Source organism: Patagioenas fasciata, chromosome 1 (assembly GCF_037038585.1).
Source record: "Patagioenas fasciata isolate bPatFas1 chromosome 1, bPatFas1.hap1, whole genome shotgun sequence".
Lineage (NCBI taxonomy): Eukaryota > Metazoa > Chordata > Aves > Columbiformes > Columbidae > Patagioenas > Patagioenas fasciata.
The window spans coordinates 37,903,013-37,919,001 of record NC_092520.1 but is presented as its reverse complement, the minus strand read 5'-3'; the positions used below and the strand labels follow the sequence as shown (position 1 = coordinate 37,919,001).

Below are 15,989 nucleotides of genomic sequence, written 5' to 3'. Positions count from 1 at the left end.
TTGTATTTTTTTCAGCTTATGACAAGGCCCATCCAGTCAGATAATTTCTTACTGAGGAAAAGCCCCGCTGCATAACTAATGGAAATAATATACTTTTGGAACTGCTAGATCTTGGAAATATCCTAGCACTATAAGAATACAAATAATCTTCACTGGATTTTTGTTGATGTAGATATTTGCTTTGCTTCCATTCATTGTGCTTTGTATTTTTAAATTAATGACTGAATTACATTTATGTTCACAACTACCTGTTAAGGTTAGAGTTTGCTTTAACTGCAGAGAGCCATAAACTGCAGTGATATTGTAGTATGTGCTTTTTTTCTAATTCCCATTCAGAGCACAGTAGAGTATTAGTATAGTTTTAGTGTTATATTTCGATAAGATTTTGATTCGGTAGCTTCTAACAGGGGAGCTTTTTTATTTTATTTAGAGCAGAAAAAAGCACTTTATTTTCGATGATCAGGATTTTGCACATTAGAAGATCATTTCAAGCAGCTAATAGCTATGGCTGATATGAGTTTATCAGTTATTTACAACAATAGTCAAGGCATATTTGCAGCTTGCACATTTATTTCAAGCTAGTTAAGTTCAAATACACATATCAGCATATCCAAGGCAGCACAGAGCTCACTGCAGCACAGAAAGCTGCATTATTCACTGAGTTTTAGGTCAGGCTTTGCAGCCTGCATCAAGTTCTCTGCTGCTATGGCTACGTATTTATTTGCAGTAACATTAGTCAAGGTAATGTCATCTGAAATGCATTAATATAAATCTGAGATGCAGCTTTGATTGCATGTATGTATACCTCAAATGCAGCAGAAAGTGTTGTTCTTTAAAGCAGATTGTATTCAAAATGTTGTGAGTAAAGAAATACTATAATAAAATAGAAATTAAAAAAAAAATACAGGTTACTCTTTTGTGACTACAAAGGTTGAAAGAAATATTTCTGTTGCAATCAGTAATTGAGTTGTGGACTATACTTCCAAAGGTAACAATAAGGTCTTGTTTCTATATGCAAATCAAACTTCCATGGTAAGAGATAACCATAATTACTATAGCTGTTTGTTCGGTAAGTCTATAAACAATAGAATAATTTTTATGTCACATTTAGTCTGAAGCATTTTAAACGCTTCTGTTAAATAAAATTCTTGTCGATCAATGTCATTCTGATCCCAATTAAGCAGAAGAAAACCCTTTTTTCACATTTGTTGGGTTTTTTTAATCTCTTATTCATAATAGAACTGTCATCCAAGGTTGAAATTTAGTGTCTCTGCTACCTTATTTTTGACAATTATAGCTGACAATGAGCTCAGGCTCATCTGAATTCTTAAAACGGGCAGTGCAACCACTTAGAGGTCACTATTTTATTTCATCATTGCTGTATATGACAGCAAATGATGATTGACATTTCAGCCTAATTTTTCCTTCCTTTCTTCTTAAGTCTGTGTATATTGCTGTCATTTCGCCAACTGTATGTAGTAAACATTAGGAAGTACCTAACACTAGAAGAACAATGAAACGTGTGAGGATAACTTTTTACCCAGTGCCGTTTAGTAGTGAAGATGCATTCTTAAGCACTACCAGTTCTTCATGGTAGATACTGTTTTGAAGACATTATGCATGTTCACCTATTCTTCTCTCTGTATGTGACCTAAAACATTCGTATTTGTCCCTCTGATGGAGAAAATTTTTGTAAGGCTTTGTGAAGTTTTTGCTCAATAGCCAAGTTTCCTCAGCAGAAATAGGGACTGTTAAGAACTAAAACATTTAATAGGATTTCTATTAAAAAACAAAACAAAACAACATAGTTCTCAATTGTTCCTATTTTAACACCAAAACATCACTTCAATATTGACTTCATAGGTCAAGAAAAATTGCTGCTTATTCTAACAGAAATAATTCCCCTGAAACCATCTGCACTGTTTATAATAGTTTTTTTTCCTAGAGCAGAAGCAGAGTTCAAAGAAACTGTGACCATAATGGTCAATTTTGCATGTGAGGAAAATAAATATCCAGACAAGGGAAGTGAATTTACTCATTTTTATTTGTTTGTTTAGAACTATTTAGAACTATTGCCACAGTTACATAACCATACATCTCTCACAGAGCTGGCCATGAGGAATTTACATTCCAAAATATCTAGGAATAAGATTAATTTTGATGTGAAGGTTTTAGAATAATTTTCTAGTAATCTCCCTCTCATAATTTAATGTTGGAGTGAAGAAAGCATTCAAGCCAGAAGGGATGACAGCCAGCAAAAAGAGTTTGGTATGACAAATGATAAAGTTTGATTTTTTTATTTATTTTTTTTTCAGAGCCTTTCCAATAAAGTTAACAAAATGAACTTCTATAATAAAGTCTGAGATAAAGAGAGGTATATGAAACACTGATTAATTATTTTTAAGCAACAGATGCTGCAAAGTGGATGGAAACTCTTTCAAGAATGGAAAAAGATACTTCAAATTAGTAGTAATTGCACAGTACTACTGTGAAAGTATTGGTATAGAAAGAAAAAAAAATGTCATTAACTTGCCCTCAGTATAAGGCAAACACACAATGCCAACTTTAGTACTGCTCGTATTTAGAAAATTATGCCAAAAAATGTCTCTGTATATTTTATTACTCCTCTTATGAAGTCTTGTGAGATTTCCCTTATCACCTCCCATGAGTAGGGTGATATACATATCCTACCATTCTATGTCTTATCGTAAAGAATTATATGCGAACATAATATAGATAAGAAAGAGAACCAAAGCTTTTTAGGAGTGAAAATTTCAGGTGCCACCCTGAGACAAGTTGTAGCTAACAATGGGGCTTAATCTCCAGAGATTTGACACATTCATTCCTAAAGTGAGACCCTTTGAATATGTCAAATTGGGCACTCATAAGAGCTAATTGCTTTTGTAAATACCTTGGCAGTGTTTATTGGTAGTAGTTGAATAAAACCGCTGCTCTGAAAAGAGGCAAGGACATTTTCTGCAAGGTAAGATTCTGGCGAAGAGGTGACATTTGAAAGCAGTGACACTGTGTATTCTGTAATTGCACATACAGTAAATGTCAGCTTCATAATCATCTCACTAGGTAACCAGATTTCTGAAAGCTATGGTAGGCAAGTTATATATTCAAAGCAGTCTTCTGAATATGGATCAGTGGACAATCTTAAATCTGTGAAGGGAGCTGTAAATTACCAACATTTTACCCATATTTGTCTTTTCATTGTTTAGTCATGCAGAACTTCACATTTGAAGACAATTACTGACTTGGTCTGTATAGCAAAGAGGTTCTGTCGCATCTCAGAGTACTTTTTAAGTCTTTTCCATATTTGTTAAGCAAGATTTTACATATAAATTTACAAGACTCCTTCACTTGTGTTTTCTGAATGCTAAGAACTAGTAACATCTAAACTCTTGCCTCTTTCTTCAAAGACTCTAAGAGCTCTGATCCGAATAGAATAAATGATGTATCTATCAGCTGAATGAGAACCATAATCTTTTTATATTGTTTTTATATATATATATATCTATATCTATAATTACAGGGATTATTGTTTGTTCTTTACAAAAAAAAAAAAAAAAAAAAAAGAAAGGAAAAAAGTTAGATATTGGTTAGGGAAATTTCATCAGTGAGACATTAGAAATGAGTTTTCTCTGATTAAAAGACTCCATTAGGGACAAAATCTGAGATGGAAACGGTGTATCAACCCTCACCTGCGTCTGTTTTGTGACTCAGTTGATATTAGCTTAATGCAACATGGTTTCGTTGGTTATTCAAAAGATGTATAGAAAGCACAAAACATTACTCATGAAATTCTAAATTTAACTACACTTCTTAGTTCATCTTTCTTTGCTATGTAAGTGAATTTGTTTCCTTAATGTTCTGGGATTTTTTTTCCTCTTTTGGGAGGATTTAGTGTCATTTTTTTTCCTAAGTGGTTGTGGCAAAAATGTAGAGTGTAAAAAAAAAAAAAAACAAAAAACAAAAAACCAAAACCAAACAAACAAACAAACAAAAACCCAACAAAACAAACAAAAAAAACCCCCTGCAGTTATGTTTCTACCTGATTTTTTTTCATTGTAAGCCAATGTTCTGCAAAGGTACAAATAGAGTACATTAAACAGATGCAGGAAAAGCAAGGGTATCCTGCAGCTTCTTCCCTTTGTTGGGGTAAGAACACTTGGAATCTTTACTTTTAATATTTGGAACACTCTAAAGGGAAATTTGCATTAAAGTTGAACTAGAACTCGTGGTTGTGTCTGTGAGTTGCTCGATGAATGTGCTATCATCTTTCTTTCATTTCAAAAATAGATGAGTCCTGTGTATTTCAATCATACATGCCTCAGGCAAAATCTACATCAATAACCCAGTAAAATAGTCAGAAGCCTCAAGAGACTTTTTCTTGGTGGCTCAGACTTAGAGATCGTGAGTGGTGGTAAAGGAAGGAAATACAGGGGGCAAATACAGCTTTCACATGAATGGCAGAAGGAGAGGTGATTGCCAGGCTTACACTGAATAATCTGGAGTAGTGTGACTGTTGAAGTTGGACTGTGACTCCTCTTCTCTTGTGTTGAGGTAGCTTACAAATCCAAGATGAGAAGCTATGGTTTAAGTGATTCAGGAAGGAATATTTGGATTTTGTAGGATATTGGGCTATTCAAAAATCTGTTCACTTTCAGCATACACTGTAAATAGTTCGACCCTTGTTCTTGGCATGATAATATTTTTTGAGTTAAAAGCAACCAACAGCTTTTTAAAGCAAGATAATTTTAACCAAACAGAAAAATTACTTGAAGTTCATGTGGTTTTGTAGCAGATTTTACTTCCTCAACATTTGAAAAAAACAGTAATTGCTAATATATACTTCTTGTTTCTTCAAAAGACTTCAACAATACCTTGTGAGTAGGCGTAGTCTTTCTGTTACTATATTTTGTCATGGTATGTTGAAAAGAGGACTTCTCAGGGGAAATAGTTTTTCCTCATGCTTTATTGTCTCATGGTATTTCTTTAACTCCATATAGAAGAACTAAAGAAAAACTATTATCTGACCCTACAAGTTTGCCCATATTTGCCTTAGGTTTTCAAAAGTCTAAAACCTGAGGTTTAGAAAACTAAGAGTGAATTTATTCCGCATTGTATTAAAACTTGTAGTCATTGATTTTTCTTTCTCATGGTTGCATAGCAGAGTGATAAAATGAGAAACTGAAAAGATAACATCGAAAATACTTAATGTCATAAACAGGGAAATGGAATGAAATCTCAGCAAATATTCGGCATGGGCAAATATTTATTCCACAGGTTTTTCTTTTTATCTGTTTTCGTAGGCTTTAAGCCAGTTTCTTTGTAAAGATGAGTGTGCATGTTACATTACAGTACGGTACACATACAGATACTTGAATTAGCTCTGTACAGAGTACATTGCGTACTTGAGACAGGAGAGCTTTAGGTCAGGAACAAATTTGGGTATCACAACCAGTTATGGGGTTTCAAAACAAATTTTATTGTCTGTGTATGGCACCTAATGAATCTGTGCAGAAGCAGTTTCAGGAGCTACGTCCAGGAAATTTGAAAGCCTTAAAAGTAGAATGCGGTACCATAATGAACAAACTTTCGTAGGATTTGGTGGGGATTTTTTGTATTTCTGAGATCTGAATTAGCTACTTTAATAGGGTATATATTTTTATATCTACAGTCACTTGTCACTTGGCTTTTTTGTCTCTGTTGGGGAACCTATACCAGCTAGAAACACAATATTTTCTGATAATAGCTTATATTTTTTTTTAAATAATTTCTTCATAAACAGAAAGAGGAAAAGCATTTTAAATAATCTGAAAACAGGATATGCCTCTCGTTGTGCTTGATATACTGACAGTTTGTTTTAGTTAAAACATGGTACTAATTTCTACTTCACCAAAAAATAAGTTGTAATAGTCGTAAATTGAGAAGATTGTTTCATGAAATGGAGTGAAATCACCACTGCTTTGGTATGAATATCTTGGATAAAAGAGGTTAACAGAGCCAGAGAGAACCTATTTATTGGCAAACACCTAATGCGACACGAATTGATAGGCTGGTATTTTCATCGTTAGAGCTTCTATATCATGGACAGCATTTTACTTGAGTTCCTGGATTTTTGTGACAGGATTCATAGTCATCCTTCCCCATTCAATATGAATATTTGATTCACTAGACTCAGTAATGTTTGATATTTATGGTGGAACTCTGTGAGCAGAGGGGCCAATGAACAGAAGGGCACTTTCCAGGGATATGAAAAATACGGTTTAATTCCTCTTCCTGAGGGAATAATGGAATCTGGATGAATGAGGATTAAATACAGCTGCGTGACGGTGTTCATTACCCAGGCTGAATTTTGCCACTTACATTTTACTGGTCTTTTAGTTTCATAACTGAAGTTATTAACAGAAGAAGAAACTAGTGTCAGAATTGTGTATCTTAACTGAGAGGCGGCTGTTTGAGGTACTACAGATGTGCTAGCCAGAGAAATTAGTTTTCAAGAGCTGCATTGATCTTCCTTTTTTTTTCTCTAGCCTCTGGAGAAGGGATCATAATATATACTCTATTAACAGAGACAGTGTCCGAGCTACTAAGTCATAGAATGAAACATCTTGCAAAAACAGTCTCCTACTTCTGTTGCTTTTATATCTTTGTATAAGGTGGTTTTGTTTGGTTTATACTGTGATCATAATTACACTTGGTGAATTTTACATTCCCTTAGTTTCAACAGTAGAGATTCCTTCCTAAATACTTTGCTTCAATCCCTTGCCAAAATTGCTTCTTTCTATTCCCATAAGAACTGTCTCTTGAGAAATTTAACTGAGGACCTATTCTTATTTCAATGGGTACACTTTATTGCTGCCGTTACCAGAGAAGGGAGATTTAATATACCTTTTCTTCCTGTGTGCTAAAATATAATATTTTTGATCCCTCTTTTCCATGAGAAAGTAAACATTATGATGTCTAATCTTTCACTCCACTATCATTAGCTCAAGAACTGAGTCGATCTAATGATTCCAAACCTGCAGATAACCCATATGAACATGATGCTACATGAGGAAATTAGGCTGAGGGAGGAACTTGAGGAGGAATCTGTTAGATTTTGGTCAGTATTTAAAAAATGAGATGATATGAAATGAGAACTACATCAAAGGAAATGCTAGAAGCTGGCAGAGTGCCCTGTGTTTTCCTCTGGTCCTAAACCATTCTAGGTAGAGCCGGGGCTTGTTAGTTTCAGGTCTGGGTTGTTTGGATTTTTTCCCGGTTTTCGTTTTTTGATTCTGAAGCTGAGATCCACAGGGTCTACTTTACAGATGTACCAAACATCTACAACTGCAGTGAAAGCAGTAGGATCAGAGCACTGTACACGTAAAGTGCTTTATAAAGTTAATTACTCTGGGATATCAGGTATTAAGCATTTTTAACTGATCTCCCAAAATTAGTGTATGTATTTAATCTCTTGAAGATATAAAATACCTCATAAATATAGATACACAATTTAGGGAGATTAGGCTTATTATATTGGCCAGAGAGGGGGACAATACCCATCTTAGACAGTAGTTAGCATATATAAATTGTTAATAGTCAGTGAGTTCAGGCCTCTAATTTAAAGTACTTGAGGCTGATAGACCCGAAGAGTTTTCTCTGTGTTTTCATTATCTATAATAAAGTTAATAAAATATGGCACCGTGCACTCAATACTGAAGATAAAACAATAGCTCAAATAGCTGCTCTTTAAGGTAGTATGTTCTGTTCTAGGCAATGAACAGTACAAATTCTTGTAAGGAAAAAAAAATCTTTTACAGTGCATATACATAAACATTGCATATACATAAAAATTTGGCTAGCCAGTTTTCTCATGCTTCCACATTCTAGGACTTTCGTACTCAGCTCTTTCCCTTTAATACAGAGTGTGTTTGTGTAATTTATATTATACTGCTAGCTGCAATGATAATATTTTAAGTCAACTAATGTTTCATTAGACTAACTGGATTAAAAGTAAATGAATCAGTACCCTGACTTTAAGTTACGTAGCTTCCCTTGTATGCAAGATAAGTTCAGCTTAAAGACTAAATAAGAATTGATGTGTGAGTAGTTGCCAACACTGTTCTGGCTATTCGACACTGGATAAAAAATACTTTGCTATCAGGTAATTCCTAGTTTTATAATTGTACTGTAGATGGTAGTCTTCCCCTATCCCTAAGAAATCTAAAATCGTTTTAATTCTGTGTGATCCATCATCAGGCAACTACTCAAAAAAGAAACATTCTTAAATGCTCTCAAATGTCCAGTAGCAAAAATAAATGAAGGGCAGAGTGCATTAAGGGATTTCCAGTTGTCTCTCACAGGGCAGAGCAAACTGCTGTGAGAGCTCTCGGGATGGCTCCTGCTCCTGCTGCTTTTAGCAACAGCTTCTTGACTAATCAGTCTCCAGGCTTCAGCCCTGATGCTTTAACTCTGCTCTTCCTCTGGTGCCAGCTGCTGACTGAAAACAGGACACAGCCAATTACTCTCTGCTGGGTTTACCCAGTCGCTGTTTATCCACCTAACAACAGTTGTGCTGAGATAATTTTATTGAAAACTTGTTGTGTAGTGAGATCTCCTATTATAGTATGTTGGGTTTGTTTCACTGAGGTCAGAAAAGCATGAATCTTACTGTCTAAGATTGGATATTATACTATTTGGAATAGTCACTTCCTATGGGGTGGAAAACAAAGTATGCTGAAGTGCAATTGTTCTCTTCTTTTGTCTCATTCCAATGATAACCAATTTAAAAAAGGTTTGTCTTCATTATTAAGACTTAAAAAATAAACAGTAAATGACTGCATCTTTTGTTAAGCAAAAGCTTAGCTATATCCTAATTTCTTGATTTGGGGTCTGATCTCCCTTCGTGGGTATTTTTTCTTCCTTTCTAGTTATTTCTAAAGTCCTATGAGTGCTACCTAATGATAGTATTTCTTGTTCCCAGCCACATCTTGTCATTTCCTTGTTCTAAGCTCATCTTCCTTACTTATCTATCAGTGCTATAGTACATTAGAAAACTCTACAGTACCACTTAACTGTAGCATATAAAACATTTTACTCCTACTTCAGTCTGTAACTGCAGATTTAACCTAATAAAAAGGGTGTTTTTGACCTGTACCAATACACTATAAATGTACAGTGGCCTAAATGAGAATATTACTTATTAGAGAAATCTTCTATGCTTACACTGGTCATAAAGCTTTGGCAAAATTGTGCATGTTGAAGGAACTAAGCAACCAGAAAGGCTGCAAAGGGATCTCCAGCTCATTTTTTCTGGAAAAGCTATAGCAACACCAAATACAGTATAATTTTGATTGCTCTTTTACTAAGAACTGAAAGTGCCCAGGGATGCATTAACAAATCATGTTTTAGCTTGCCTAAAAGAAAGCTAAATGAGAAAAAGGTCAGCAATAACTTTAGAGTACTGTACTGTCCAAACTTCATAAAGTGCTTTTAAATTAAACAGCCATACTGTTTACATCCTTTTAAGGATCTGGGGGAAAAGTGGCGGGACGGGTTTCAAACATCTCATCCAAAACTGTGTGTCACTCAGAATCTGGACTTGCTCAGAAACTGGTATAAGATGCACTTTAAAAACTTACAGCTGTGGTTTTGCACCATACAATCTAACAAGGTTTTCTCCACCTGTGCTTCTACAGTGCTAATACATTGAGTAGCTGCAGGGTATTTTCTCTTGTATTTAGCACTTCTCTGCTTTTAATTTAGGGCACTAAAAAAAAAAAAAAAAAACAAAAAAAACCCAAAAAAACCACCAAAACCCAGGAGTTACTTCTTTTTAGTTTGCAAATCTTTGTTACCATAGCCTGCATGGAGATAGTGAAAGTTATTTAAAAGTTTGCAATAAGTAATACATTTCTGCAAGTGATAAGAAAACTTATTTGGTCAAGAACACTTTTTAACAAGAATACTAACTGCATTTTATATGGAAATAAATTTTGGCTAAAATTAATCTTCCAAGGTCTGGTTTTGTCGAAGCTAAACTGAACAAGTTAGGGAGAACAATAGGAAAATATGAGAAATTGGAAAGCTCTTTTTAAGCTGCCAATGTGTATGTTAGTAAAGGGCACACTCCACTGCCTTATCCTCTTGGCTTCAGTTGCAGATTTCAGCCTTAATTTTTTTAGTTATTAATGTGGAATTCTCTTTACGTGAAATTGTCCACATTCAAAAACCAAATTGACTGCAGTAAAATTTTATAAACTGTCAGTTTTCTTGGAATAGGATGAGCAAGCTAGTGAAGAAGTCCACTTTGAGATGCTTAATGTTCAGAAAACACTGCAGCACTAAACAAGATTTCCAGATTTTAGAGCTAATGGTACACTTGGTACACTTGCATGGGGGATACTGGCAAGAACTAAAAAAACCTATGAAAACATATTGCCCTCTAATTGTTTCATTCAGTTGAAGCACAGTGTATCTGCACTATCTGCTTCTGTTGTGCCTCCTCAGGACAAAAAGAGTTTGGTGGTTCTCCAACCACATATTATTAAAAATATCATAATTGCTGTTTCAAGTGCTTTTCACATGTTGTTTGTTGTATCAAATAAATAGAGCTGTGAACCTATGCCATTTTCAGTAAAATCCTTCCTCCTTCTCTTAATGAAAGTAGCATACACTTTAACAGATGTTTTACCCGTCGCTTTGGGGGAGTTTCTTAACTTTGAGGTGTATAAGCTGAGTAGTGTAGTGTTGGATTTAATTATACTTGTTTAGAAGTGGCGTGTGGAAGTGAACAAATTCACCCAAAGTGAAATGTCTTTCAATTTACTCAGTAAATCAGTCCAGGGTACTAAGTCAACCTAAGAATAGAACTTCTACCAGTTAAACTTTCCACTGGGAGTGATGGTTGGAGTTCATATAATACCTCATTACTGATCAATGCATGAGGGATGTTCTGTTTTAATTTGTATTCATGGGAAGTATCTGTACTAGCTCGCATTTTACATTTTTAGAAATAAAAATCCATTAATTATTAACCAGAAATTGAGTGAACCTTGAAACTCACTGGATCACCATGCAACAATCAAGCAGAAGCAGTGATTTTTCTGGGGTACTGCTTATTTCCAATTAATATTACTTATTTCTTTCTTGTTGACGAATTACATTTTCAGCAGTTTAAGGAAACAAGAAATTCAATGTTATAACCAATATTATTTGCAAAACTAAATTAAAGCTCAAAGCAAGTAAATAAGACTAGCTTCCAAAGCAGCAAAAAGATACCATATAAATTATCCAAGTGCCATCATCAGCACTTACAATAAAAATGTGCATATTTCTTTATCAAAATCAGAGTTCACCTAAGAATTTGACTTGTAATGCAGTGGAAATTATTATCTTGTAAGCAGAACTTGGGGCAGGGAGGCTATTATTTTAAAGAAAAAGTGTTTATAGTTTTTTGCTTGTTTGGTTTTTAGAAATTGATTGGTTTGTGCCCATTTCCTTGCTACGTTTGAATATGAAAGGAAACAAATTATTTCACAGCAACAGTGGTGCTAGAAATTAGATTTTTTTTTTTTTAATCTTTTGATAGTCACTTTTCTTTAATCTGCTCTGGTAATAGCCATTCTCTACCTGTTAAAAAAGGGAGAAGAGAAAGCACCTATTTTGCAGAAAGAAATCAGAATAGTATCTTCATTTTTACTCTTTCCCTGCATATAGGAACCTGTTAAAAATGTGGCAGCTGACATCGTAGCCAAACTGACTCTTGAAGACTTCGAGTGTATTAGTTTCCTGAGGGGAGTATTTAATTACTAGCCAGTTCATTGGCCCACCTGCATTAATAAGAGTCAGCTGAAGGACCATTTATTGCCATTATTCAGAGTGGAGTTTGCATTTGATAAATTCATAAGCGTTATCAGAAAAAATACTAAGTCTAAGTTCTTTTAAAAGGTTTAAAAATTCACAGCAGTTTCCTGACTTAAATGCATGGCCCAACAGGAAAAAGCAGCATGGAGTCCTCTGTTTTGTTTGAGTTAAAAGTTTTGAAGAGTACTTCTGAAACACTTTATTTACACATTTTATTTTCTGGTACAATATTTTCAGTTAATTCAAATTCAGCTCAAATTAACAACTCCATGTGCTTTGGGATAATTAAATTACAGTTTCCTCTTATCTTGGCTCACCATGCAGACTATTGCCCACCCCTATAGCTGCCTTTACTCCATTGCTACAGCAGCTCTGTTATTTAGGAATAAATCTTTTCTTCTCCCCATCAGTTGTGAAAGCAGTGTAAACCACCTGCAAAAAAAATTAACATATTTGGATGGACTTCTTGCATTTCCTTGCCTGACTGTATTCTAGGTGTTTTTATGGCAGTATAAGGGAAAGAGTAAGAAAGGTCTTTCAGCTGTTCCTGGTTATTAAAATTGACCTGGGTATAATATGGGCTGGGGCAGGGAAGATGAAGAAAACCAGGTTCTTATGAATTAAGGTGGGAAATACAGGGGGAGGGGATGCGAAGTGCAGGTGAACCAGCTGCTGTGTTGGGGCGCATCAGCAGTGAGATGCCCCCGAGCCGCCAGGGCAACCCGTGTTGCCATGGCAACCGCGGCCAAGGGGCGAGTACCAGTCGCTGCGGCCCGGGCCCTCCCGGAGCTACGGGTGCCAGCTGGGTGTCAGCCATCCTCCAAACCTTTGGCTGGCAAAACAGGTTCATTCCCGGCTGAAGGGAGACCCAGCCGAAGGCTGCTGCTGAGTTTCCAAAGCTGTTGCACGTTTAGCAAAACTTTCTAGTTATGGGTGTTTCTTCCCGCTGGTTGGGGATGCACAAGGCTTAAAAGGCGAATTTGGAAAACAAAGACTGTGCAGTACACCGGTTCTACTCCAGGAAACTAGTGATGATGCCGTTAATTTTTTTTTTTTTTAGTATTTATGTAAAATGTACATGATCACTAGTAGCACAGACACTCTAATTGCCTTCCATGAAAATGCCATAAAAATGAAATTACCCTTCTTATTTCTTAATGCGTAGCAATGAGCTTTGATGGTAGTAACACAGTCACGTAACATTTCCTGCACAAATGGGCAATATCTGTAGTTTCAAATGTGTATTGTACGTACTCAGCTTTAAATGCAGTTTTTAAATCATGTGTCTTTACATACCAGAAAGAAACCTTAAAGTAGCCAGTTACATGAAAAACTTCATCAAAGGAAGACATCATTTGTGTTTGTTTCTGAAAGATGAAAATTTGTTCACAGTTAAAACTGGTTACTGAATTTTCAGGTGGCTGAAATTTGTATTACCTTTGTACCACGTAAATTGGCTTAAAAGGCAGAATGTTTGTCTTTCTGCTTTTCTTTCATGTCTGTGCACATATATCTATTTATAGCATCCAGTCCTCTCAATTCTTTCCTTCAGCTCCAGGAAAGTGAATTGAAACTGCCTGTGTGATGAGGGGTTTTTTGTTTCAGTTTGGGTTGGGGTCTTTTTTGGGGGAATAAGAGGCTTTCTTGTTAAAGTTGTAATGGGTTAGCCAGAAAGATTTAGGAGAAATCCTAGGCTGAAGATAAACAGGGTAGCTCTTCCTTAAGTGAGCCTGTCATTGAACAGCAGACTGGCTGCCATCAAGAAGCAGCACTTCTGCCACTGTAGATGTATTTGGGGAAAGGGGGAGTTATGGAATGGATGAGTCGATGAGGAGTTTGTGAACGGATTACCTGAGTGAAATGTCTGCAGCAGAGTTGTGCAAACCTGTTCTTTTTCTGGTGGAAAGACAAAGAGAAAAAATAAATTTTACCAAAAAAAAAAAGAAAAGTCAATTTTTCTTCATTGTATTGAAAACTGAAATTTCTTTCCATTTGGCATGAAATATTTGCTTTCTGAGAGTAAGGAAGAAAAACAATAGAGAAAGGAGGAGATGGATGTTACTGCCTTTGCTCAACACCGAGATTACTTCGTCATTTAGCCAGGGTATGAGAAACACAGATCCAGTTTATTTCCTTTGCTTAAGAATATTTGTGAATTTACTAGAAATAAACAAGTCACCTAGCACCAGCTTAACCACTCTTTCCTAGTCAGGGCATGCTCTGCATATCTATGAGAAGTAGAACAGTCCTGATGGGCTGAGAGTCTAAATTAAGTCTCAATGAGAAATGGGTTTGACAGAGTTAATCAAGACATCCAGCCACTGCATTGGATCGTCAACTGACTTTTTAGTTGAAGTTTCAGGGTTTATAGCCTCACTTATTACAAGTTAGATAACCTTTAGATCAGGCATAAAATCTGAGAAGATTTAGATTGATCTGTGGGCCTGTTTTGTGAGGTGCAGGATTTTCTATGTGGATGATGTGCTAGTAAAATCAAAAGAACACATGCCTGCAGCCTTTCTTTTCACCTCTTTTATACAACCTTTCTTTTTATAATAACTGATGAAAACATGCCACGATAAATGACAATTTTTTTAATCCATCTTTGGAGAAACACAGTCCCAAGGCACCTTCCCTGACCACCTTGGGAATAAAAGATACTATGTTTGACATAGTTCTGTAGATCATAAGGTCAATGTGACTACTTTGTTGTTTTGTTGTTTTTTTGTTTTGTTTTTTTCTTTTCTTTTGGACGTTCGTGTTTTGCCACAGTATTCAAATGAATGTAGTGACTTCTGAGGAAAGTTGCTGTTCTAATTTCACTTCATATTTTTCCAGGTCGTCTCCCTCATCGCCCTTTTCTGAGTCCTTCATGAGAGAAATTGTTTTTTAAAAGATGATTCATCAGTTTAGGCAGTAGCAACATAAATTCTTCTACGGTTTCAAGAAAACGTCTGTTGCATTTTTCTTTCAAATAATCATCAATATGAGTTAAGCTCTGGTGTGCAAGTACTAAGCAGTCATTTCCTGCATATTTTATTTCTTCATTTTTTTTTTTCTTTATCTTCTTTTTTTAGCCATTAGTTATGGTTAAGATAAACACTGAATAGCACAGTGTATGTTTCTAATGTCCCTGCCGTATTTTTCTACATTAACAGAAGGATGTAAGGTAGCATTTCAGTTAGGCTTTCATCCCAAACAAAAATGTCCTTCCTGTACATTTCATGAAAAAAATGAATTAATTCTTTCTTAAATTTTACATTGTAATGTTAACGTTTTCCATCACCTCATCAGCCCACTCATTTCTCAAAATGAATTCCTAGGCTTTGATATATCTGTCACAGTGGAACATAATGAAAAAAAAAAACTACTTTTTTGGACTGGCTACACACAAAAGGTTCAAGTAAGTGTTTGGCAGTGGTAATAAAACACTTTGAGCATAAGTGTTCATTTGAATAGCAGGTGATGTTTTCTGATTTTCCATAATATAAAACAGCAGCCTCCTGCTCAATTCATCTGCAGCTTTCTAAATTTGTACCTCATTTGTTCCTTTAAAACCCATGGGTTCTTTTATGTCTTAGTCTACCTGTTAAATACAAAATATCTGAGAAAGCTGTTAGTCAATATCATTTGCCCTAAGTATCCCAGGAAGGAAACTCAGAGAGACAAGTCATGTGGAAACTGGTTATAATCTGTTAGCCTTGCTAAAAATACAAGTGGAAGATCCCAAAAGACATTCAGTAGAGAAAAATAAAAAGGCAACACTCTAGAACATCAGAAATGGAGTTTCAGGTAGCCTATGCACATGGTTTGGTTTTGGTTGTTTTGGAGGCTTTTGGTAAAGCTGGATGCCCCAAAGCTGCCAGGAATCAGTTTGAGTTTCTTAGACTTGTTTTGCTGTGTTCTTTCAGAAATCCTTTAGAGTTAACAAAGGGACTCCTGTGAATGTCTGTGACAGGTTTAGTTTTTTTACAGAAAGAACAGAATTATCTGTTGATCAATCAATATTCTCCCTCAGAAGTGCACATATATTGTAGTGTTCTCTTATAGAAGAATTAAGTATTAATGGAGCTATTTTCTGCTGATTTAACTACCGAATGTTAACATTATAGATGAGAAATAAACTTTCT

The 15,989-nt window shown here is 35.4% G+C and overlaps 1 protein-coding gene across 6 annotated transcripts in view; it reads left to right on the top strand.

Moving 5' to 3' along the window:
- DIAPH3 (diaphanous related formin 3) overlaps positions 1-15,989 on the top strand; it is a 226,432-nt gene that overhangs the window by 171,478 nt on the left and 38,965 nt on the right. Inside the window, exon 28 of one of the 6 annotated variants that reach the window (XM_071805993.1) lies at positions 14,698-14,775. The exons of 4 other annotated variants lie outside the window; for them this stretch is intronic. In XM_071805993.1, the coding sequence (XP_071662094.1) occupies positions 14,698-14,735 (38 nt within the window). In that variant the 3' untranslated portion in view covers positions 14,736-14,775. Of the gene's footprint in view, positions 1-15; positions 866-14,697; positions 14,776-15,989 lie in introns of those variants that run through there. One more of the 6 variants, XM_071805995.1, reaches the window with a different exon arrangement.